Consider the following 24,620-nt stretch of genomic DNA (forward strand, 5'->3'; position numbering starts at 1 on the left):
CCTCAGCCTCCTCCGTTCCAAAGAAAACAGCCCTAGCCTATCCAATCTTTCCTCATCGCTAAAACTCTCCAGTCCTGGCAACACCCCCATAAATCTCCTCTGTACCCTCTCTAGTGCAGTCACATCTTTCCTGTAATGTGGTGACCAGAACTGTACTTAAGCTGTGGCCTAACCAGTGTTTTATACGTTTCGAGTATAACCTCCCTGCTCTTATATTCTCTGCCTCGGCTGATAAAAGAAAGTATCCTGTATGCCTTCTTAACCACCTTATCTACCTGTCCTACCTTCAGGGATCTGTGGACAGTTTCTCGACACCTCTCAGTATCCTCCCATTTATTGTGTATTCCCTTGCCTTGTTTGCTCTCCCCAAATTCATTACCTCACACTTCTCTGGATTGAATTCCATTTGCCACGTTTCTGCTGCCTGACCAGTCCATTGATATGGAAAGCTGTAGACTACAGGAACATCTCAGTATCAACCACATGGCCAATTTTTGTATCATCTGCAAACTCCTTAATCATACCCCCTACCTTTAAGTCTAAATCATTAATATATACTACAAAAAGCAAGGGACCTAGTACTGAGCCCTGCGGAACCCCACTGGAAACAGCCTTCCAGTCACAAAACCACCTGTCGACCATTACCCTTTGCTTCCTGCCACTGAACCAATTTTGGATCCAACTTGCCACTTTCCCTTGGATCCCATGGGCTTGTACTTTTTTGACCGGTCTGCCATGTGGGACCTTGCTAAAATCCATGTAGACTACATTAAATGCACTATCCTCAACGACCCTCCTTGTTACTTCCTCAAAATTCAATCAAGTTAGTCAGACATGACCTTCCCTTAACAAATCCATGCTGACTGTCCTTGATTAATCCGTGCCTTTCTAAGTGACTGTTTGTTTATCCTGCCCCTCAGAATTGATTCCAATAATTTGCCCACCACCGAAGTTAGACTGACTGGCCTGTAATTACTCAGTCTATCCTTTTCTCCCTTTTTAAACAACAGGATGACGTTAGCAGTCCTCCAATCCTCTGGCACCATGCCTGTATCCAAAGTGGATTGGAAAATGATGGTCAGAGCCTCTGCTATTTCCTCCCTTCTCAACAGCCTGGGATACATTTCTTCAGGGCTTGGTGATTTATCTAATTTCAAAGATTCTAATCCCCTTAACACTTCCCCTCTCACTGTTTATTCCATCCAATATTTCACACTCCTCCTCCTTAACTACAATGTCTGCATCGTCCCCCTCTTTTGTGAAGACAGATGCAAAGTATTCATTAAGAACCGTACCGACATCTTCCGCCTCCACACATACTTACCTTTTTGGTCTCTAATAGGTCCTACTCTTTCTTTAGTTATCCTCTTGCTCTTAATGTATTTATAAAACATCTTTGGGTTTTCCTTGATTTTGCTTGCCAGTATTTTTTCATGCCCTCTCTTTGCTTTCCTAATTTCCTTTTTAATTTCACCCCTGCAATTTCTATACTCCTGTAGGCTTTCTGTAGTATTGAGCACTCAGTGTCTGACACAAGCTTTCCTTTTTTGCCTGATCTTACCCTGTATGCTCCTTGACATCCAGGGGGCTCTAGATTTGGCAGACCCACCTTTTTTCTTTGTGGGAACATGTTTACTGTGAACCCCTTGACTCTCCTCCTTGAAAGCCCCCCACTGCTCTGACATTGATTTACCTACAAGTAGCTGTTTCCAGTCCATTTTTGTTAAATCACCTCAGTTTAGTAAAATTGGCCTTTCCCCAATTGAGAATTTTAACTCCTGTTCTGTCTTTGTCCTTTTTCATAACTATGCTAAAACTAACTGAATTATGATCACTACCACCGAAATGCTCTCCCACTGATACTCCTTCCACCTGCCCAGCATCATTTCCTAAAACTAAATCCGGAACTGCCCCTCTCTTGTTGGACTTGCTACGTACTGGCTAAAAAAGTTCTCATGAACGTAATTTGAGAATTTTGTGCCCTCTATACCCTTCACACTGTTTGTATCCCAGTTAATATTAGGGTAGTTGAAATCCTTTACTATTACTGCCCTATTGTTTTTGCACTTCTCAGAAATTTGCCTATATATTTGTTCTTGGGTGTCCTTGTACACGAAACACAAAGTTAACATGCAGCTACAGCAAACAATTAGGAAGGCAAATGTTATGTTGGCCTTCACTGCAAGGGGGTTGGAGTACAAGAGTAAGCAAGTCTTGCTGCAATTGTACAGGGCTTTGGTGAGACCACACCTGGAGTACTTGTACAGTATTGGTCTCCTAAACTAAGGAAGGATATACTTGTCTTTGAGGAGGTGCAACAAAAGTTCACTGGATTGATTCCTGGGTTCCTGGGGGGTGAGGGTTCGCCTATGAGGAGAGATTGGGTAGAATGGGCCCATACTCTCTGGAGTTCAGAAGAATGAGAGGTGATCTCATTGAAACATATAAGATTCTGAGAGGATTTGACAGGGTAGATGCTGTGAGGCTGTTTCCCCTGGCTGGAGAGTCTAGAACTAGGTGGCATAGTCTCAGGATAAGGGGTCAGCTATTTAGGACTGAGATGAGAAATTTCTTCACTCAGAGGTTGTGAATCTTTGGAATTCTCTACCCCAGAGGGCTGTGGATGTTCAGTCATTAAATATGTTCAAGGCTGAGATGGATAGATTTTTGGACTCTAGGGGAATCAAGGGATTTGGGGATCGGGCGGGAAAGTGGAGTTGAGGTTGAAGATCAGCCATGATCTCATTGAATGGCAGAGCAGGCTCGAGGGGCTGTATGGTCGACTCCTGCTCCTATTTCTTATGTACCTATGTTCTTATCTTAAAGACCTCTATCAGGCCACCCCTCAGCCTTCTCTTTTCTACAGAAAAGAGCCCCAGCCTGTTCAGCCTTTCCTGATAAGTATATCCTCTCAGTTCCAGTATCACCCTTGTGAATCTTTTTTGCACCTTTGTCAATGTCTCTATCCTTTTTATAATATGGAGACCAGAACTGTGCACAGTACTCCATGTGGTCTAGCCACGGTTCAATACAAGTTTAACATCTCTACTTTTGAATTCTATCCCTCTAGAAATGAACTCCAATGCTTGGTTTGCCTGTTTTATGGCCTTATTAACCTGTGACGCCACTTTTAGTGATTGTGTATCTGTACCTGAGATCTTCTACCCCATTCACACTCTTATTATCCAAGCATTATGTGACCTCCTTCTTCCTACCAAAATGCACCACCTCACATTTATATATATTAAAATTGATTTGCCAATTACATTCCCATTCTGCAAGGTTATTAATGCCTTCTTGCATTTTGACGCATTCTTCCTTTGTATTAACTACACCCCCCAATTTGGTACGTCTGCAAATTTTGAAGTTGTACTTCCGATTCCTGAATCCAAATCGTTGATGGAAATCGTGAAAAACAGTGGTCCCAGCACTGATCCCTACTTTTGCTAGTCTGAGTAGCTACCCTTAACCCATACCCTGTTTTCTGTTTTGTAGCCAGCTTACTATCCATTCTGTTACCTGTCCCCTGACTCCACATGCTCTGACCTTAGTCATGAGTCTACAATGCAGTATCTTATCAAGGTCTTTTAAAAATCCAATATGTTACATCTACTGCAATACCCTTGTCTACTCTTTCTGTTACTACTTCAAAGAATTCAATAACGTTGGTCAAGCATGACTTTTCCTTATCAAATCTGTGCTGACTGCACTTTATTATATTTTCATTTTCTAGATGTTTTTCTGCTTTCCTGCCACTGACGTTAAGCTAATTAGTCTATAATTCCCTGGACTTGTTCTATTTCCCTTTTTTAAATATAGTAATAACTTGAGCTGTCCGCCAGTCTTCTGGCACTAATCCCTTTTCTAATGAATTTGTGTATATACATATGTAATAGTGCCTCTGCTATCTCTTCCCTAACTTCTTTTAATATGTGTGGATGCAATCCATCTGGACTGGGGGTCTTATCCCCTCTCAGTTTGATTAGTTTATCAATTATCTCTCCCCTTTCTATCTTAAATGTCTTTTTTAAAATCTCTTCCTATCGTCATGCTCACCTTGTTAAACTCCCTGGTAAGTACTGAGGCAAAGTATTCAATATTTATGCCATTTCGCTGTCATTACCTGTGAATTTATCTTGTGCATCCCTTAGTGGTCCTATCCCTATTCTGATTTTTCTTTTCTTATTTGTGTCTGTTGAATGTTGAACAATTTTTATATTCCTTGATAATCTTGTAGTTCCTCTTCGCTTTCCAAATTGTTTTTTTTTACTTCTTTCCTAACCTCTCTCTTCCATTTTGTCATCCTCTTTTATTGTCTATGTACTTAAGAGTGTGTCTTTTTCTTCAATGTCAATGTTACCTGTATCTCTTTATTCATCCATGGTATTTCATTATTGGCTAGTTTGCTCTTGTTTTTTTAGAGGAATATATTTCTCCTGAACTCTCTTGATCACCATTTTAAATATTTCCCACTGCTGTTATATCTTTTTCTGTCACTTTTTTTCCAGTGTTCCTTCCCTAGTTCCATTCTTATCCCCTCAAAATTAGTTTCCCCCCCCCCCCAATCTATTACTTTGGTCTTTGTCTTAATTATGTCTTTTTCAATCATTAACTTAAACCTTATTATGTTATTGCTATTGTCCAGATGTTCCCCAATGCTTACTTCTCCTATCTGCTCTAGTTCATTTCCCATTACTAGACCCAGTAGTGGTTCCTCTCTTGGGCTTCTCATATACTGGGAAAGAAAGGAGCCCTGTACACACTTTAAAACCCCTTTCCCTACCTCATGTCAGTTTATTTGGGTGTAGTTGAAATCTCCCATGATTATTATTCAGTATTTTTTACTCATTTCTATTGCTGTATATCCACCCAAAACACTCTGTTCCTGTCTCCAGCCTCTAGTGCATCTCCACCATCTCTCCACCATCGACAGATGATACTTTAGCCACCTGGGTCCGACTCTCAGGAATTTCCTTCCTAACGGCTCTCTGGCTCTTCACCTCTCTCTTCTCCTTCAATAACCTACCCCAAACCATCTCTTCAGCTAAGCTTTCAGTCATTTCTCTGAAACACTCCTTTCCTGGCTCAGCACCTGTTATCCATACACTTTTCTATGGAGTGCTTTTTTTTTACTTTAATGGTGCTGTATAAATTAAGTTGATATTGTACTCATTCTGTCTGTGTTTGGGCAATTACAGTGTGAGGACCAGAATCTCCTTAATCCATGTATTACTCAGCCCCTTTGGGGTTTTTATGGAAAAATTTGTCACAATTTAGATTTGATAAAATATAGTGTGTTTAGCACAAGAAGTTCACAAGGCTATCAGTGTACTACAGTTACATTAAAACTTCATTGTAATTTGCTACTTGGGAGCCAGCCAAATGATGGGATTTATACTGACGCTTTATAACAAGAGTTTGAATTCACTGCTCATGATTTTCCCCAAAATTATGCTGGATACCTAAATTAGTTTTTGAAGGTGCTTAATCTGTCGAACATTATGCCACTCTGTCGAGCATTATGCCTAAAGTTAAGGTTGACAAAGGAGGAAATTGTCCTTAATAGTCGGTAAAATTCAGCATTTTTTCCCCAGGTATTTTGAAGACACTTGGCATTTTTTTTTACTTTTTGAAGGAATTTTTGCCTAGTAGAATTGTATTTTTTTTAAAGGAGTGTGATATATGATTCTATTCCACAATCCATCAATTCTGGCCTGTGATGCTAAATTCTGACACAGGGCTTTTGAAGTTCATGATTTGGTTGTAAATTGCAACCAGTGCACGAAACAAAACAGCAAAGAAAAGGAAAATTGCCTCTAAATATAATGTTTGTTGCACAGCCTGAAGGTGAACTTCATGAAACCTGTGTGGCTGACTTACTTACAGAAGGTTTCCAGTATATTCTTATGGATTTGCATTAGCATGTTGTCTGTATTTGGGTTTCAAAGATATTGGCAATACAACAATAGTAGCTTTTGTCATGGTGACATGCAATTGCATGATAATGGCTGTCTTACCGTGTATTTTGTATGTAGTTGCAAATAATGTGAAGCAATGATTAATTTGTAAATACTCTCCAGCAATAACTTGGAGATTGACACTTGCATAGAAAACTGGATCATACAGTAATCACAATCTTTGCCCTCATCCCTAGCGCTCCTGTGCGTACTTCACTTATTTTGATACTTCTTTGCATAGTACTATAGGATCTTGTACGTCAATCTGGATGCTATCCAACAGCCAGCTTGTTCGGGGGCTTAATGTTCATGCTTTTAAAAGATACAGTGGTTGTTCCAATACATCTGATGATTGTATACCAGTTCACCCCCTGCATTTGCCCCTCCATTTCTATAGCCAGAGTGATGCCTTTATTAAAAGGTCATGTTATGTGTTTTGGCTTAATGACTCATCTGAAAGACTACACCCCACAGTGCAGCAATCTTTCAATACCATGCTGAAGTGTCAGCCTAGATAATGCGCTCAAGTCCTGGAATAGGTTTTGAATCCACGGTGACATGACTCTGAAGTGTGAATGCTACCACTGAATAAAGCTGAAAACAAAATAAATAGCTTAACAATTGGTATAGGAGGCCACATGAAAGATGGAATCTTTCTTGATTGTACACATAACTTGGGCTGTTTTATAAAGATTGTATTCTGCATATGGAGATGGAAAAGCAGGGGTAAACCGACAAAACAATCCTCAGATGCATTGGAGCAATGGCTTTATTTTTTAAAAGCTTGAATTTAAAGCTATTGAATGAGATGGCTGTTGGCTGGAGTCCAGCATTTAACACTGCAGGAATTTTTCCATTGGTAAATTGACTTATATTTTGTTTTCTGAAATTGCTCTTCCTTGAGACTTCTAAGCCCTTGTGAGATGTAATGTTTTACTGCATCATAGATCATGTGATATTTGGAGTCACTTTGGCCCATTGTGTCTATGCATATGAGAAAAAAGAGAAGAAAGAGAAATGTGTTTGGAGAACTATTTGACTTCAGATCATGACTTTGACTTTTCTCTCTGCTCAATTGTGATTTCAGATGGTAATGCTCATAGAACCAAAAAAAAAAATCACTTGGGGTATTCAGTGGCTGGCAGCACCACTCTAGTATCAAACACAAGAGGCCATTTGTTAAGTATGAGCCCAGTGGGAGAGTGTCAGCAGGCTCATGGATCAAATGGATGTCATACAGAGGTATATTCAATCCATATAGAGAAATAGTTTCTGTGTCGAGTGGCATCATTGTTATAAGTAGAATATGAACACAGGATTTTTCAAACACTTGGCAATTGAGAAGTTCAGCTTTTCTTAATTATTTCTACCCTTGTGAAAGCTCGTTGAATCACACATTACACCGCATGAGTAGTTCCAAGTAATTTTTGTTCACAGGAAATTGCTTATTGTGTATTACACTTGTATGCAGATGGTAGTGGTTGTTGGAGGCCAATCATCTCAGCCGCAGGACATTGCTGCAAGAGATCCTCAAGGCAGTGTCCTAGGCCCAACCATCGTCAGCTGCTTCATCAATGAACTTCCCTCTTTCATAAGGTCAAAAATGGGGGTGTTCGCTGATGATTGCAGTGTTCAGTTCCATTCGCAACCCCTCAAATAATAAAGCAGTCCGAGCCTGCATGCAGCAAGACCTGGACAACATCCAGGCTTGGGCTCATAAGTGGCAAGTAACATTTGTGCCAGATAAGTGCCAGGCAATGACCATCTCCAACAAGAGTGTGTCTAACCACCTCCCCTTGACATTCAATGGCATTACCATCACCGAATCCCCCACCATCAACATCCTGGGGGTCACCATTGACCAGAAACTTAACTGGACCAGCCATATAAATACTGTGGCTACGAGAGTAGGTCAGAGGCTGGGTATTCTGCGGCGAGTGACTTACCTCCTGACTCCCCAAAGCCTTTCCACCATCTACAAGGCACAAGTCAGGAGTGTGATGGAATACTCTCCACTTGCTTGGATGAGTGCAGCTCCAACAACACCCAAGAAGCTCGACACCATCCAAGATAAAGCAGCCCGCTTGATTGGCACCCCATCCACCACCCTAAACATTCACTCCCTTCACCACCGGCGCACAGTGGCTGCAGTGTGTACCATCCACAGGATGCACTGCAGCAACTCGCCAAGGCTTCTTCGACAGCACCTCCCAAACCCGCAACCTCTACCAACTAGAAGGACAAGAGCAGCAGGCACATGGGAACAACACCACCTGCACGTTCCCCTCCAAGTCACACACCATCCCAACTTGGAAATATATTGCCGTTCCTTCATCGTCGCTGGGTCAAAATCCTGGAACTCCCTTCCTAACAGTACTGTGGGAGAACCATCACCACACGGACTGCAGCGGTTCAAAAAGGCGGTTCATCACCACCTTCTCAAGGGCAATTAGGGATGGGCAATAAATGCCGGCCTTGCCAGTGACGCCCACATCCCATGAACGAATTTTTAAAAAAAATTCTCATAAAAGTAGAGAATGGTTATAGTCGTTTTTTGTTGTTGCCTGTTCTCTCTCTCTCTCTCTCTCTCTCTCTCTCTCTCTCTCTCTCTCTCTTTCTCTTCCTCCCCCCGCGAAGGAGTTGCTTTCTTGATGGGATATGGTTCCATGATACCTTGTTGACCTTCATTAACTTGCACAAGTGACCTTTAATCGTGTGTGAATCTAGACAGTGATAATAGGCAGGTTATTCTTCTATAGGTAGCCATGCAGTTGAATCTGATATGGTGTGTACTTCCAATAGGATTTACCTGGATAGCAATCAGGAATGGGGGAACCCTGAGTGATTTTTTAAAAAAAACCTATAGGACCTTCTTTTCAAAAAAAAAATCATATTTTGGCTTTTGTTGAACCTCTTACAGGATTGTAAATGATTGCTGATCGATTTGATTATATTTGGTTCAATTTTCAGCTGGAGCCCCATTAATAGTCTCTCCACCTTTCAGTAAAATTACAATAAAATTACATGAGAAGAAAGAAAATTGAGGGCATGGCATCAGTGATCAGACACTCCTGAAACAGGTGCATCATTCAATATGATTTAAAAAAAACTGCATAAAAATATAATTCTGAATTTTGCAAACAAAAAGCCATTTTGAAATGTTTAAAAGTAGTTTACTGTGCTTGTCCTGAGTCAGCCATTTGCTGTTCACAGCAACTTAGTGAGTGGCAGCTAGTTGAAAAGTTCTTTGTCAAGTGCTTACACCATTGTTGTTTACTTTGAACAGAGCCAGCTTTTAAAGTACAATTTAAATGGAGTTTTCTTGTTGGTGTTGTAATTTTTTAATTACTTTGAATTTCCTAGAATATTTGAAGTACTGCTTAATCCAGTACATGATACAGTTACGGTAAACGAATGATAAATATGAGCTGGCTCGCAGCCCGTTAGACAAACTGGGGTCTACATTATTGTATTTCATGATAATATTAAGGTTTTACTGACAATGATGAGAGTGCTTTGAAAATACTGACCTGTTAAGCATTGAGCTTTGCAAAGCAAAGGGGATCTTGGAGGTTAGATTTAGAGCCTGTACAAAGTGAGCTGATTAGGAAGCTGAGATCAATGGGATTTGATGTTTGAGCTGCAAGTCTAGCAGGTGAAGTGTGCAAGGTGTAGATTAATGAGCTGCAAATCATTGGAATTAGCAACATATTTGGAATGCCAGGTACTTGTGAGGAGGACATAAAAAACCTGCAAGGGGATATAGACAGGCTGGGTGAGTGGGCGGAGATTTGGCAGATGCAATATAATATTGGAAAATGTGAGGTTATGCACTTTGGCAGGAAAAATCAGAGAGCAAGTTATTTTCTTAATGGCGAGAGACTGGAAAGTACTGCAGTACAAAGGGATCTGGGGGTCCTAGTGCAAGAAAATCAAAAAGTTGGTATGCAGGTGCAGCAGGTGATCAAGAAAGCCAACGGAATGTTGGCTTTTATTGCTAGGGGGATAGAATATAAAAACAAGGAGGTATTGCTGCAGTTATATAAGGTATTGGTGAGACCGCACCTGGAATACTGCATACAGTTTTGGTCTCCATACTTAAGAAAAGACATACTTGCTCTCGAGGCAGTACAAAGAAGGTTCACTCGGTTAATCCCGGGGATGAGGGGGCGGACATATGAGGAGAGGTTGAGTAGATTGGGACTCTACTCATTGGAGTTCAGAAGAATGAGAGGCGATCTTATTGAAACATATAAGATTGTGAAGGGTCTTGATCGGGTGGATGCAGTAAGGATGTTCCCAAAGATGGGTGAAACTAGAACTAGGGGGCATAATCTTAGAATAAGGGGCTGCTCTTTCAAAACTGAGATGAGGAGAAACTTCTTCACTCAGAGGGTGGTCGGTCTGTGGAATTTGCTGCCCCAGGAAGCTGTGGAAGCTACATCATTAGATAAATTTAAAACAGAAATAGACAGTTTCCTAGAAGTAAAGGGAATTAGGGGTTATGGGGAGCGGGCAGGAAATTGGACATGAAGCTGAGTTCGGATCGGTCAATGCCCTGTGGGTGGCGGAGAGGGCCCAGGGGCTATGTGGCCGGGTCCTGCTCCGACTTCTTGTGTTCTTTAGATTTGTGGTTGGGATCAGATCAGCCATGATCTTATTGAATGGCGGAGCAGGCTCGAGGGGCCGATTGGCCTACTCCTGCTCCTATTTCTTATGTTCTTATGTTCTTATGTACAGTTGAGAGGGGGAAAAAACAGCAGGAGAAATTCCATGAAATTGCAGAATATAGGGTTTTGGCTATAGCTGACAAAACAATATGGTCCTTCATTTTCCAATATCTTTGGGCTAGTCAGAAATCTGTAGAGGGGAACACTTGGGTTTTCCCACTGTTTAGCTGGAGGAAATTGTGGCTTATCCAAGACTTGAATGTTGGACAAGCAGTCTGACAACACAGACAGTGGAGGGGTTGAGAGAGGTTGTGGAGAGGTAGGGCTGGGTGTCATCAGCATACATGTGGAAGCTGACCCCATGTTTGTGGATGATATTGTCAGCATGTGAACGAGGAAGAGGAGGGGGTCAAGGATAGATCCTTGGGGGATTCTGGAAGTAATGTGGTAGGAAGAGAGTCCATTGCTGGAGATGGTTTGGCTATGATCAGATAGCCGAGGATGGACTAGCAAGGGCAGTCAGAGGAAACGTATCTGAGGAGGATTATGTGGTTGACTGTCAAAGGCAGCATAGAGGTCAAAGAGGGTGAGGGGAAAATGCACCATGTTCACAGTCACAGAAGGTGTCATTTGTGACTTTAATTAGGGCCATTTCAGTGTTGTGGTAGAGACAGAAACCTCAATCAAAGGGGGCATTGCAGAAAAGCTGGGCATGGATTTGGGAGGTGATGACGTTTTTAATGACTTTGGAGAGGAAACAGGATGAAGGTGGGGAGGTAGTTTGCAAGGACAGAGGGGTTGATGGGGTTTTTGATGGGTGGGGGCGGGGGGAGGTGGTGGTAGTTTTGAAAAGTGGGAGGACAGTACTTGAGTAGAGGGAACCATTTATAATGTCAGCTAGCATGGCGGCCAGGAAAGTAAGTCAGATGGTTAGAAGTTTAGTGGGATTGAGGTCAAGGGAACATGTAATTGAGTCTCATGGTTGAGATGAACTTGGAGAAGGCATGAGGGGAAATGGGAGAGAAATCAGAGAAAGTTGGGTTCAGGGCTAGGATGGGGTACTGAGGGGGATGGAAGTAGGTTGTGGCTTGCTGAGTAAGGGGGGGGCGCATCAGGTTACCACTGTCATGACATTATGCATGTGTAACAGGGCAGTTCATTCGGGTGAATTGCTACTGTCTCGCGGATTACCTTCTCAAGGACAATGCATTTTCAAAAGGTTTTATTGTAGGGATTAGATACTTCTGATTTATCAGTTAGATACGGTTTTGAGCTATGAATAAATCTGCTAGTTTTACCTGTTGCAAGTGTGTCTGGGGTGATGTATTAATCCTTGGAAGTGATAGGAGGGGGGGCGGTGTAGTGGAAATGCACAGTATAATCCAGGAACAGCAAATGGATTTACTGTATGCCCAGGGCGCACTCCCAAATTATTTTGTGCACAAGGTCTTGCTTGAATTCATTGGCAGGGGCAGGCTTGCCTAGGACCTGGCTTTCGTGTACGCAAGAGCAAAGATATCTTGCAACAATTCAAATTTGAACAGGAATAAAGTGGGGTGGGGGGGGGGGTGGTGTAATAGGATTGTACACTTGCGGATGGTTGGAGCCAATCAGTTGTCACAGTCCATCCGCCCTTTATTTGATTCCATAATTCTCACTGTTAAGGTTATGAAATAGATGAACATTAGTGAATTCATTGTCCCAGGAATAACTGAAGTGCTTGTATTTTGTGTAATTGAACTGTGTACCCTTGTTGGATCACATCATGATTTACCTAGCTAATAAAGCTATATTTATTTTGTTTCTATATAACTCCCCAAATGTTTCTAAAAGAATATGCTATGGACAATTTTATCACTTCAGTTTACTTGATTATTGTGGTTATAAGTATATTTCTATGGGAAACATGTGGCGAACAGGTTCAATGCTGGAAAGGGTTAATCTTTTGTTTCCACAGATGGACTAAAAGAAAACATACAGATGTCCATTACCATTATAACATTCGCATGATGTATTTTTTCTTAAAAATTAGCAACAAAGCAAACATGAGCATTTACATATTCATGCAAAGGCGAAAGATTAATTAATGGTGGCAAAAGGGTGCATTTTGCATGACTAAAATTTAAACTGTTGGTCATATTGGTCCAGCTAAAATATATCTCTTGAAAAAGCATAGTATTTTTCAACTTTACATGTCTCCTGTTCTGTAAAGAAATGTCTATTTTTCAATGCAGTTTCATTTATCTTGCTTTTTTTATTCGTTCATGGGATATGGGCGCGGCCAGCATTTATTGCCTATCCCTAATTGCCCTTGAGAAGGTGGTGGTGAGCCGCCGCCTTGAACCGCTGCAGTCCGTGTGGTGACGGTTCTCCCACAGTGCTGTTAGGAAGGGAGTTCCAGGATTTTGACCCAGCGACGATGAAGGAACGGCGATATATTTCCAATTCGGGATGGTGTGTGACTTGGAGGGGAACATGCAGGTGGTGTTGTTCCCATGTACCTGCTGCTCTTGTCCTTCTAGGTGGTAGAGGTCACGGGTTTGGGAGGTGATGTTGAAGAAGCCTTGGCGATTTGCTGCAGTGCATCCTGCATCCTGCAGCCACTGTGCGCCGGTGGTGAAGGGAGTGAATGTTTAGGGTGGTGGAAGGGGTGCCAATCAAGCGGGCTGCTTTTTCCTGGATGGTGTCGAGCTTCTTGAGTGTTGTTGGAGCTGCACTCATCCAAGCAAGTGGAGAGTATTCCATCACACTCCTGACTTGTGTACTTGTAGATGGTGGAAAGGCTTTGGGGAGTCAGGAGGTGAGTCACTCGCCGCAGAATACCCAGCCTCTGACCTGCTCTTGTAGCCACAGTATTTATATGGCTGGTCCAGTTAAGTTTCTGGTCAATGGTGACCCCCAGGATGTTGATGGCGGGGGATTCGGTGATGGTAATGCCATTGAATGTCAAGGGGAGGTGGTTAGACTCTCTTGTTGGAGATGGTGATTGCCTGGCACTTATCTGGCGCAAATGTTACTTGCCACTTATGAGCCCAAGCCTGGATGTTGTCCAGGTCTTGCTGCATGCGGACTTGGACTGCTTCGTTATTTGAGGGGTTGCGAATGGAACTGAACACTGTGCAGTCATCAGCGAACATCCCCATTTCTGACCTTATGATGGAGGGAAGGTCATTGATGAAGCAGCTGAAGATGGTTGGGCCTAGGACACTGCCTTGAGAACTCCTGCAGCAATGTCCTGGGGCTGAGATGATTGGCCTCCAACAACCACTACCATCTTCCTTTGTGCTTGGTATGGCTCCAGCCACTGGAGAGTTTTCCCCCGATTCCCATTGACTTCAATTTTACTAGGGCTCCTTGGTGCCACACTTGGTCAAATGCTGCCTTGATGTCAAGGGCAGTCACTCTCACCGCACCTCTGGAATTCAGCTCTTTTGTCCATGTTTGGACCAAGGCTGTGATGAGGTCTGGAGCCAAGTGGTCCTGGCGGAACCCAAACTGAGCATTGGTGAGTAAGTGCTGCTTGATAGCACTGTCGACGACACCTTCCATCACTTTGATGATTAGAGTAGACTGATGGGGCGGTAATTGGCTGGATTGGATTTGTCCTGCATTTTGTGGACAGGACATACCTGGGCAATTTTCCACATTGTCGGGTAGATGCCAGTGTTGCAGCTGTACTGGAACAGCTTGGCTAGAGGCGCAGCTAGTTCTGGAGCACAAGTCTTCACTACAGCCGGGATGTTGTTGGGGCCCATAACCTTTGCTGTATCCAGTGCAATCAGCCGTTTCTTGATATCACGTGGAGTGAATCGAATTGGCTGAAGAATGGCTTCTGTGATGGTGGGGATATTGGGAGGAGGCCTAGATGGATCATCCACTCGGCACTTCTGGCTGAAGATGGTTGCAAATGTGCCTGCCCAAAGCTAAGGAGTGTAATTTTGTATCTTTCCCTCCCCTAGCAAATGTGGAAGTAATGTCACCAGGTTAAATCTATATATAATCCATATAATGTATTAAAATGAGCGATGGAAAACCTTCAAGGATGAGATAGTTCGGGTACAGACTAGGCACAAGGGAGCTCTACCTTTGGATGCTCTTCCTCTCTCCCTGTGAGGGAGAAAGGAAGAGCATCCAAAGCTAAAGCTCCCTGGATGCCTAAGGAAATTGGGATTAAAATGAAACAGAAAAAGGAGGCTTATGATAAATGTCTGGTTCATAATACAGAGGAGAAGTGAAAAAGGAAATAAGAGGGGCAGAGAGACCATGAGAAAAGATGAGTGGGTAACATAAATTATCAATTCGAAGAGTGAAAGGATAGTTGAAGAAAGGGTGGGGCTGAGTAGGGACCAAAAAGGAAATCATCTTGTGGAGGCAGAGGGCATGGCTGAGGTACTAAATTAAGTCTTCACAAAAAAAAGAGGATGCTGCCAGTGTCACAGTAAAGGAGGAGGGGTAGATCAATTGAATAGGATTAAAAATAGAGTAAGTACTTAAACGGTTGTCGGCATTCAAAGTAGAAAATTCACCCAGTCCAGATGGGATGCATCCTAGGTTGCTGAGGGAAGTAAAGGTTTGGCCACAATCCTCCTTGTCAGAGGGTTGGAGATTTCAAATGTTATACCCCTGTTCAAAAAAAGGGAGGGATATGAACCAGGTCACTACAGGCCAGTCAGCCTAATGTCGGTAGTGGAGAAACTTCCCAGAGACCATAAACCAGGACAAAATTAATTGTCACTTGGAAAAATATGGAACATAGGAACAGGAGTAGACCATTTCGCCCTTTGAGCCTATTCTGTCATTCAGCGAGATCATGGCTGATCTGTGACCTTACTCCATATACCCGACATAGTCCCATATCCTTTAATTAACAAAAATCTAGCAATCTCAGATTTAAAACAAACAATCGAGCTAGCATCAACTGCTGTTTGCGGAAGAGCGTTCCAAATTTCTACCACCCTTTGCATGAGGAAGTGTTTCCTAACTTCAGTCTTGAAAGCCCTGGCTCTGATTTTTCAGCTGTGTCCCTTGTCCTGGACTCCCCAGCCATTGGAAATAGGGCAGATAGAGAGAAACCATCAGTTCCCCTTAATATCTTGAAAACTTTGATCAAATCACCCTTTAATCTTCTAAATTCCAGGGAATACAACCCTAGCTTGTGTAATCTCTCCTCGTAATTTAACCCTTGGAGTCCAGGTATCATTCTAATAAATGTATGAGGCACTCCTTCAAAGGCCAAAAGATCCGTCCTAAGGTGCGGTGCCGAGAACTGAACACAGTACTTCAGTTGTGATCTAACCAGGGCTTTGTATAGCTGGAGCATAACTTCTACCCCCTTGTATTCTGGTCCTCTAGATATAAAGGCCAGCATTCCATTAGCCTTTTTGATTATTTTCTGTACCTCTCCATGACATTTTAATCTATGTACATGGACCCCTACTTCTCTTTGGACCTCCACTTAGGGCTCCTGCAATGTTCTCACCTACTTCCTTTAAAACCTTGGGATGGAAACCATCTGGTCCTAGGAATTTGTCGCTCTTTAGTGCCATTATTTTCTTCATTACTGTTAATTTGCTTACGTTAATTATGGTGAGTCCCTGTTCCTGATTCAAAATTAGTTTCTTTAGGGTGTCCAGCATGCTATCCTCTTCCTCTACTGTAAATACTGACACAAAGTAATTTAACATGTCTGCCATTTGCTTATTTTCATTTACAATATCACCATTATCAGTTTTTAAGGGGCCCACATTGCTCTTGCCCCACCCTCTTTTTCCCTAATATAATTGTAAACATTTTTTGTGTTGATTTTGATATCCCTTGCAAGTTTCTTTTCATATTCCCTTTTTGTAGCTCTTAGTATCTGTTTTGTCACACCTTGCTGTTCTTTGTATCTCTCCCAGTTGTCAGGATCTCTGCTATTTTTTGCATTTTTGTATGCTTTTTCTTTGTTTTATGTCATCCCCTACCTCTTGGCTTTTTTTTTTGGCAAGTAGAGCTTTTGCCCCTTGGGGGTATAATCTAGTTCTGTATCACATTAAATTCTTTTTTGAACACTTCCCACTGATCATCTGTTCTTTTACCCATTTACAGATTTGCCCAGTTTACTGTGGACAATCTCATCCTGTTGAAGTTGGCCTGACCTAAATTTAGAATCTTAGTAGCTGATACTGTTTTCTCCCTTTCAAACACAGTGTTGAACTCGATCATATTATGATCACTATTTGATAAATGTTCGTGCACAGTTAGGCTGTTAACTAAATCTGGCTCATTCCTCATTATTAAATCTAGTAAGGCCTGCCCCTTTGCTGGTTCGAGGACATAGTGTTGCAGAAAGCTGACCACATTCAAATTCACTACCTTCCTGACATGGGCTCGTCTGCTTATCCCAATCAATATGAAAGTTTAAAATCCCCCATTAAAACCACTCTGCCATTGCTGCATGTTTGTTTAATCTCTGCATTTATACATTCTGCCACTTCACAGCTGCTACCAGGGGGCCTATTCACAACTCCCACTACAGTCTTAAAACCTTTTCTATTAATTCTACCCATAAAGTTTCCACTGCCTGCTTACCTCTCTATATCTTCTTATCATTGAAGTAATTTCATCCTTAATCACTGAAACTACTCCCCCTCTACCAGTTTCCCTACCCTTCCTATATCTAGACTTATATCTTGGTATATTCAATTCCCAGTCCTGACCAGCCATGTCTCAGTAATGGCTACCATGGCATACCCTCCAAGTTGAATTTGCGCCTGCAATTCATTGGATTTGTTAAGAGCAAATCGTGTCTGACAAACTTGATTGAGTTCTTCAATGAAATCAGGGGGGGTTGATGAAGGTAGTGCAATTATTGTGTATATGGATTTTCAGAAGGCATTTGAAGTGCCACATAATAGACTTGTCAACATAATTGAAGCCCATGGATTAAAGAGACAATGGCAGCGTGGATACAAAATTGGCTAAGGGACAGAAAGTGGAGGGAAATATACAGGGTGTCCCCATGTGTCGGTATTAGGACCACTGCTCTTTTTGATATATATTAATGACCTGGACTTGGGTATAGGGAGCATAATTTCAAAGTTTGCAGATGACACTATGCTTGGAAATGTAGTAAACATTGTGGAGGATAGTAGCAGACTTCAGGAGAATACAGACAGACTGGTGAAATGAGCAGACATGTGGCAGATTAAGTTTAATGCAGTGAAGTGATGTTGCAAGGAAAAATTATATATTAAATGGTGCAATTTTAAAGGGGGTGCAGGAACAGAGACCTGGGGGTTCACGTACACAAATTTTTGAAGGTGGCAGGACAAGTTGATAAGGCTATTAAAAAAAGCAGATGGGATCCGTGGCTTTATAAATGGAGGCATACGGTACAAAAACAAGGAAGTTATGTTAAGCCTTTATAAACCACTGGTTATGCCCCAGCTGGAGTACTGTCAAATTCTGGGCATTTTACTTTAGGAAGGATGTCAAGGCCTTGGAGAGGGTGCAGAGGAGATTTACCAGAATGGTACCAGAGACGAGGGACTTCAGTTATGTGGAGAGACTGGTGAAACTCGGATTGTTCTTGGAGCAGAGAAGGTTGAGGGGAGGTTTAATAGAGGTGTTGAAAATTGAGGTTTTTGAGAGTCGATAGGGAGAAACTGTTTCTACTGGCAGGCGGGTCAGTAACCAGGGGACACAGATTGAAGGTAATTGGCAAAAAAGCTAGGGGGAGATGAGAATTTTTTAAAGCCGTGAGTTATGATCTGAAATGCACTGCCTGAAAGGGTGGTGCAAGCAAATTCAGTAGTAACTTTCATAAGGGAATTGGCTATTCACTTGAAAAGGAGAAATTTGCAGGGCTATGGGGAAAGAGCAGGAGAGTGGGACTAATTGGATAGTTCTTCAAAGAGCTGGCACAGACAATGGGCTGAAATGTTCAGAAAAGAGCCAACTTTTTCCAAGTCTCTTTTGAGGTTGATTAATTTAAAGTATGTCCTCTAGTTCTGCCAATGTTTTTGGACATGTTTGGTTTCCTTTCTATATGCTTTCTGTTTTGTTGGTGGGTGCAGCACTTACATTCTACACTGAATGTTGCTTTAGTGTCTTGCTCTTGACTTGTTAACCAATTTCCAGGTGATCAATAATCTGAGAAGGTAGTAAAAAAAAATTAATATCTTCCAAGCTTTTCCATTAATTTTCCAAGCTCCACTTTACAGATTTTGACCAGTCCAAAATTCGCCACCTGCGCCAGGTCTGACCCACTCGTTACCCCTGTCCTTGTCATCCTCCAATACACTGAATTAAAAATTCTTGTCTTCATTTACAAGTCCTCTTACACTGACTTATGTCCCAGCCGATGCTTGGACCCTCTGACTGTTGACTCCTTTGTGTGTTTCCCCTGTGCTCGTCCATTAGCAGCAAAAACTTCAGCCACTATGGCCCTATTTGCTGGAATTCTCAATCTAAACCTCTTTGTCTTGCTACTTTTCTCTTCGCTTTTTAAAAACCCTATCTTTTTGATCATCTATATTACAGCTTGTTGTCCGTTTTGATATGTGAAGTGCCTTGGGACTATTACATTAAAGGCACTGTATAAATGCAAATTATTTTGTCGTCTTGTCATAGAATCATAGAAAGGTTACAGCATGGAAGGAGGCCATTCGGCCCATCGAGTCTGTGCCGACTCTGTGCAAGAGCAATCCAGCTAGTCCCACTCCCTGCCCTGTCCCCATAGCCCTGCAAATTTTTTACTTTCAAGTACTTATCCAGTTCCCTTTTGAAGGCCATGATTGAATCTGCCTTCACCACCCCCTCAAGCAGTGCATTTTAATCCTAACCACTCGCTGTGTTTATATATATATATATATATATATATATATATATATAAAAAAAGTTTTTCCTCATGTCACCTTTTGGTTCTTTTGCCAATCACCTTAAATCTATGCCCTCTAGTTCTTGACCCTTCTGCTAATGGGAACAGTTTCTCTCTAGCTACTCTTTCAATACCCTTTATAATTTTGAATACCTCTATCAAATCTCCTCTCAACCTTCTCTGTTCCAAGGAGAACAACCGCAGCTTCTCCAGTCTATCCACGTAACTGAAGAACTTCATCCCTGGAATTATTCTAGTAAATCTCTTCTGCACCCTTTCTAAGGCCTTTGCATCTTTCCTAAAGTGTGGTGCCCAGAACTGGAAGCAATACTCCAGTTGTGGCCGAACCAGTTTTTATAAAGGTTCACCATGACTTCCTTGCTTTTGTACTCTATGCTTCTATTTATAAAGCCCAGGATCCCATATGCTTTTTTAACCGCTTTCTCAACCTGCCCTGCAACCTTCAACGATTTGTGCACATATACCTCCAGATCTCTCTGATCCTGTACCCTTTTAGAAATGTGCCCTCTAGCTTATATTGCCTCTCCTCATTCTTCCTACCGAAATGTATCATTTTGCATTTTTCTGCGTTAAATTTCATCTGTCACATGTCCGCCCATTTCACCAGCCTGCCTATATCCTCTGGAAGTCTATCACTATCCTCCTCACTGTTTACTACCCTTCCAAGTTTTGTGCCATCTGCAAATTTGGAAATTGTACCCTCTACACCCAAGTCCAAGTCATTAATATATATCAAGAAAAGCAGTGGTCCCAGAACCAACCCCTGGGGAACACCACTGTACACCTCCCTCCAGTCTGAAAAACAACCATTCACCACTACTCTCCTTTCTGTCACTTAGCCAATTTATGTATTCATGTTGCTGCTGCCCCCTTTATTCCATGCTCCGCAATCTTGATGACAAGCCTACCATGCGGTACTTTATCAAACGCCATTTGAAAGTCCATATACACCACATCAACTGCATTGCCCTCATCTACCTCTATTACCTCATGAAAAAAACATTATCAAGTTAGTTAAACAAGATTTGTCTTTAACAAATCCATGCTGGTTTTCCCTGATCAATCCACACTCGTCCAAGTGACCGTTAATTCTGTCCTGGATTATTGTTTCTAAAAGTTTCCCCACCACCAAGGTTAAACAGCCTGGCCTATAGTTGCTGGGTTTATGCTTACACCCTTTTGTCTCAGCATCTTGACCATCCTTCCTTGGTTTCTGCCATCTCCCTAAGTTACTGATCGCTTTTTTTGATGATCTGCATGCTTATGCTGCTCAAACTATTTGCTTACCCAAGCTGCCTGTGTGCACTTTTTTGGTTGAAGATGGGGTTGGGCTTGGCTTTGAAGCCCCTTCACCTGTTTATCCTGATTGAATATTCCAGGTTGCTGTCCATGTTTTCACACAAAAAATGACTGGGTAAATTATCAGAGGGCCACAACCTGTGAAACTCTATCCCATCATGAGTCAATACTGTAAGGGCAGAAGGGATTGAGGTGGATGGAAATATAGAGGGGAAATTCCATTTACACAGAGCCTGCCATATCCACAGGATGTCACAAGGTACTTCATATCCAGAGAATTATTTTTGAAATATGGGCACTATGGTTTTTGTGCACAAAGATCCCACAGACAGCAACGTGACAAGTGCCAAAGCTACCTGTTTTGATGTTATTTATTGAGATAACTGTTGGCTGGGGGACAGGGAGAGCTCTTTATTCCTCTTCGAATGCTGCCATGGATCTTTTACATCCACCTGAGTAGGCAGGTGGAAAAATGCACCTCTGACCAATGCAGCATTTAGTGCTGCACTGAAGTGTAAGCCTAGATTATTTTGAAGTCCTGGAGTGGGGGTTTAAACCCACAACCCAGTGGCTGAGGTGAGAGTGCCACCACTGAGCCAAACTGGCAGTCTGCTACACTGAAGTTTTAGAACAGCTTCCAAAGATGACTGTGTGTGTGTGATCCTTACAATTAAAATTTGGTTTTGTGTAAAATTGTTTTCTTCATTGCTTGCTCACTATCAAACCATAAATTGCTGTCTGTTAATTGTATCCACATGATATATATCAATTAGTGTTAATTGTATTCAGGTGGTACTGATCAATTGGGGACTCTTTAATCCATTTATATGAGAGCTTATCTAGGGTGTGGAGTGAAAGAAAAGACTTGTATTTATATAGCCTATTCATGACCTCAGGATGTGCCAAAGTGCTTTAGAGCCATTGAAGTATTTTTGAAGTGTAGTCACTGTTGTAATGTAGGAAACATGGCAGCCAATTTGCGCACAGTAAGCTCCCACAAACAGCAATTTGATAATGATGAGAGAATCTGTTTTGGTGGTGTTGGTTGAGGGACAGGACACCAGGGATAACCCCCCTGCTCTTCTAAATAGTGCCTTGGGACCTTTTACGTCCACCTGAGGGATAGATGGGGCCTTGGTTTAACATCTCATCCAAAAGGTGGCACCTCCAACAATGCAGCACTCACTCAGTACTGCACTGCAGTGTCAGCCTACATTTTGTGCTCAAGTCTCTGAAGTGGGACTTGAACCCACAACCTTCTGACTCGAGAGTGCCACCAACTGAGCCACAGCTGGAGTGGGTAATGTTGATCTCCATGAATAAAGGCTTGGAAGCAACTGAAGACTTGGCTCTAGTATTCTATCCTTCACCACCTGGCTGTCCAATTTATTACACTGTCCACTGAAGAAAACTACTTGTACACACTGAAGATGAAAAGCCATACTAGTAATTGGAAAATAAGGTTTGCCCTTTTGTTTTAGGCTTCAACTGATTTGTCTAGCAACAAGCAGTCCTATGACATTTGATTATTTCTGTGGCTGGATCCTGGAAAGCTTTGACATCATGTAAATGTTTTTGTTTTGTATAGTTCCAGAATGAATTATTGTAATTATGTCTCTTTGCATACCTAAATGTCTTAGACTGATAATGGAGGGTGGAAATACATTAAGCAGACTCAAAACAGATTTTGTACTACAGATGATCTGGTCATTGTGATGTTTTATTGATATATCAGAGTTGATGCTCAAACTGTTGACATGTGGGCAGTAGATAATTTTAGGTGTGTGTGTGTCATTGGTTGAAATCATGCCTCTTGATGCATTTTTAACTGCAGAAGTTCTGAACAAAAAAAGTCAAATGGTTTATTTTTGCATTAATAGAATACAGTAGGGGTGTATAACTTAGTGTGGATGACTAATGTGAATCACTTGTAGATTGTGCGGTCGTTAATCTCTCCAGTGAAAAGTGGCACAAAATGACTTTGTGAAGTCCGTGCACATGCTGTTTCATTGGGGGCTCAGTGAGTAAATTAATGTTATGTGGCACTCACCATTTAGGTCACAGTTGATCCTTGGTTTCTGCTGAGGTAGTAGGCGCATAGTGAGGTGGCTGTAGAAGCTTGGGACGAGGAAAAAGCAGAGTCAAGGGTACCTGCTCCTATTCGCACGGAAATCACGAAGTGAAGTATTGTATTTCAAGAATTTTTTCTCTTGCTCTCCTGACTACAATGCCTCATCCTGGGGGGGATCTTACTTAGGCGTGATCCTGTTCTCACTTAGCATACATAGGCACTTAACAGCAAGGTTGTGCGATAACAATCAGGACACCTGGTTGAATTTCCACCCCAATCCCTGTCCTGGCACAGGGGCTTTGAGGCCAACTACAACATACTGCAATCACCCTCACTGAGACCAGCTAACACTGCACAAGCTGGGTAATGAATCTGGGATCTTCTGGTTTGTGTGGCTGGTATATGCTGTCTTTATGAACCATGTCATTGGGGAGCTATGCATTCTCCGCATATAACGCATTGCCCTCTTTTTTTAAACAAGATTTTTGAATAAAGTTGATTTTGGCACTTAACATTTGATTAAACATGACACTGAAACAATTTGTAACTTAAAGGAACTGTACATTTTTGTTTTGGCCTATTTTAATGTAAACAAAGCATCATTGGAATGTTTAATATTTTTCATGGGTGGCGTCTTCATAAATCATCATACTGATTAAAAATGCATGCTACTGTGGTATGCTGAATGCATAATGATATAGGCAGGCTAGCTGGACGCCTGATTCCAGCGCAGTACTATTGCAATAAAATAAATACTGTTAAATTTTTTTAAGAAATGGATTGTTCAAGCTAGACAGTTTATTTAAAAATCAAATTTTAGGAAAATCACTAAAGGTTCTGGGTGAAATTCTCCCTTTCCTATTAATACTCAACAGGAAATGGTCTCTCCCCCTCAGTTCTGTATAATGAACAGATGTTTGATGAACTTGGTGATTGAACAATCTCCTTTTGAAGAAGGTTGGAGGAAGTCACTTAAGGGTGATGTCTTCTTTCTCTTCGAGTAGTTCCATGAATTAGAGTAGATCAGCTGGAGTTGGTGGTTATTAGTCTTGTAGCACCATATGTAATAAATATATGTTCTTCCTACTTGTGTGCGTACTTGATGAAGTAGGTAGAAATATAAATAGAAATGATTACTTCAGACTCATTTTTTTTTTGCAGCATTGCCAAGTACTGCGTTTCCTGAAGTTTCCCATTGAACTTGCACAGCCAAACAAGGTAGTATAATTTCTGTTACTATTAAAGCAGTTTGCATGCAGGAAAAACATAATTTTGTCAACAAAAATAATATTATTAAAAATGTAACTTGTTTAGATCTTCTTGGTAAAATAGAGTTGCCAATAAAATGAAATATTCTGGAAACTTCACCCCCCACAGACTTTGCATTACAAATGTTTTTCAAGCAAGAATTTGCTCCTGGAAAATAATTTTGTATTCTCGTAATGATTACATACTGCTGAAGAATAGTTCAAAAGAAATAATATAAGAATCTTTGTTCAGAAAAAAATTAATTCCCCAGCATTAATTTCCAGTCAAAGTAATGTGTTCATCATGAGTTATAAACAAATTTCACGTTGTGTATTAATTGGCTGGCATAATAAACTTAAGCAGCAGTTCAGTTTTACCTACTGTTTTTTTCATTTGGTGCAATTCATATTGTGCTGCCTACTCATTCACAGTTCAATTTTATTCTGTTGCGAATTATGCTTCCTATGTTTTTAAAATTATTTCTGTTCAATATG

The 24,620-nt window shown here is 41.5% G+C and overlaps 1 protein-coding gene across 2 annotated transcripts in view; it reads left to right on the top strand.

Moving 5' to 3' along the window:
* Positions 1-24,620, top strand: part of ippk (inositol 1,3,4,5,6-pentakisphosphate 2-kinase) — a 99,396-nt gene that overhangs the window by 12,455 nt on the left and 62,321 nt on the right. For both annotated transcript variants that reach the window (XM_067998619.1, XM_067998618.1), the window contains exon 2: positions 24,040-24,096. In XM_067998619.1, coding sequence (XP_067854720.1) covers positions 24,040-24,096 — 57 coding nt within the window. The remainder of the gene's footprint in view (positions 1-24,039; positions 24,097-24,620) is intronic.

This window comes from Heptranchias perlo, chromosome 17 (genome assembly GCF_035084215.1).
Source record: "Heptranchias perlo isolate sHepPer1 chromosome 17, sHepPer1.hap1, whole genome shotgun sequence".
NCBI lineage: Eukaryota > Metazoa > Chordata > Chondrichthyes > Hexanchiformes > Hexanchidae > Heptranchias > Heptranchias perlo.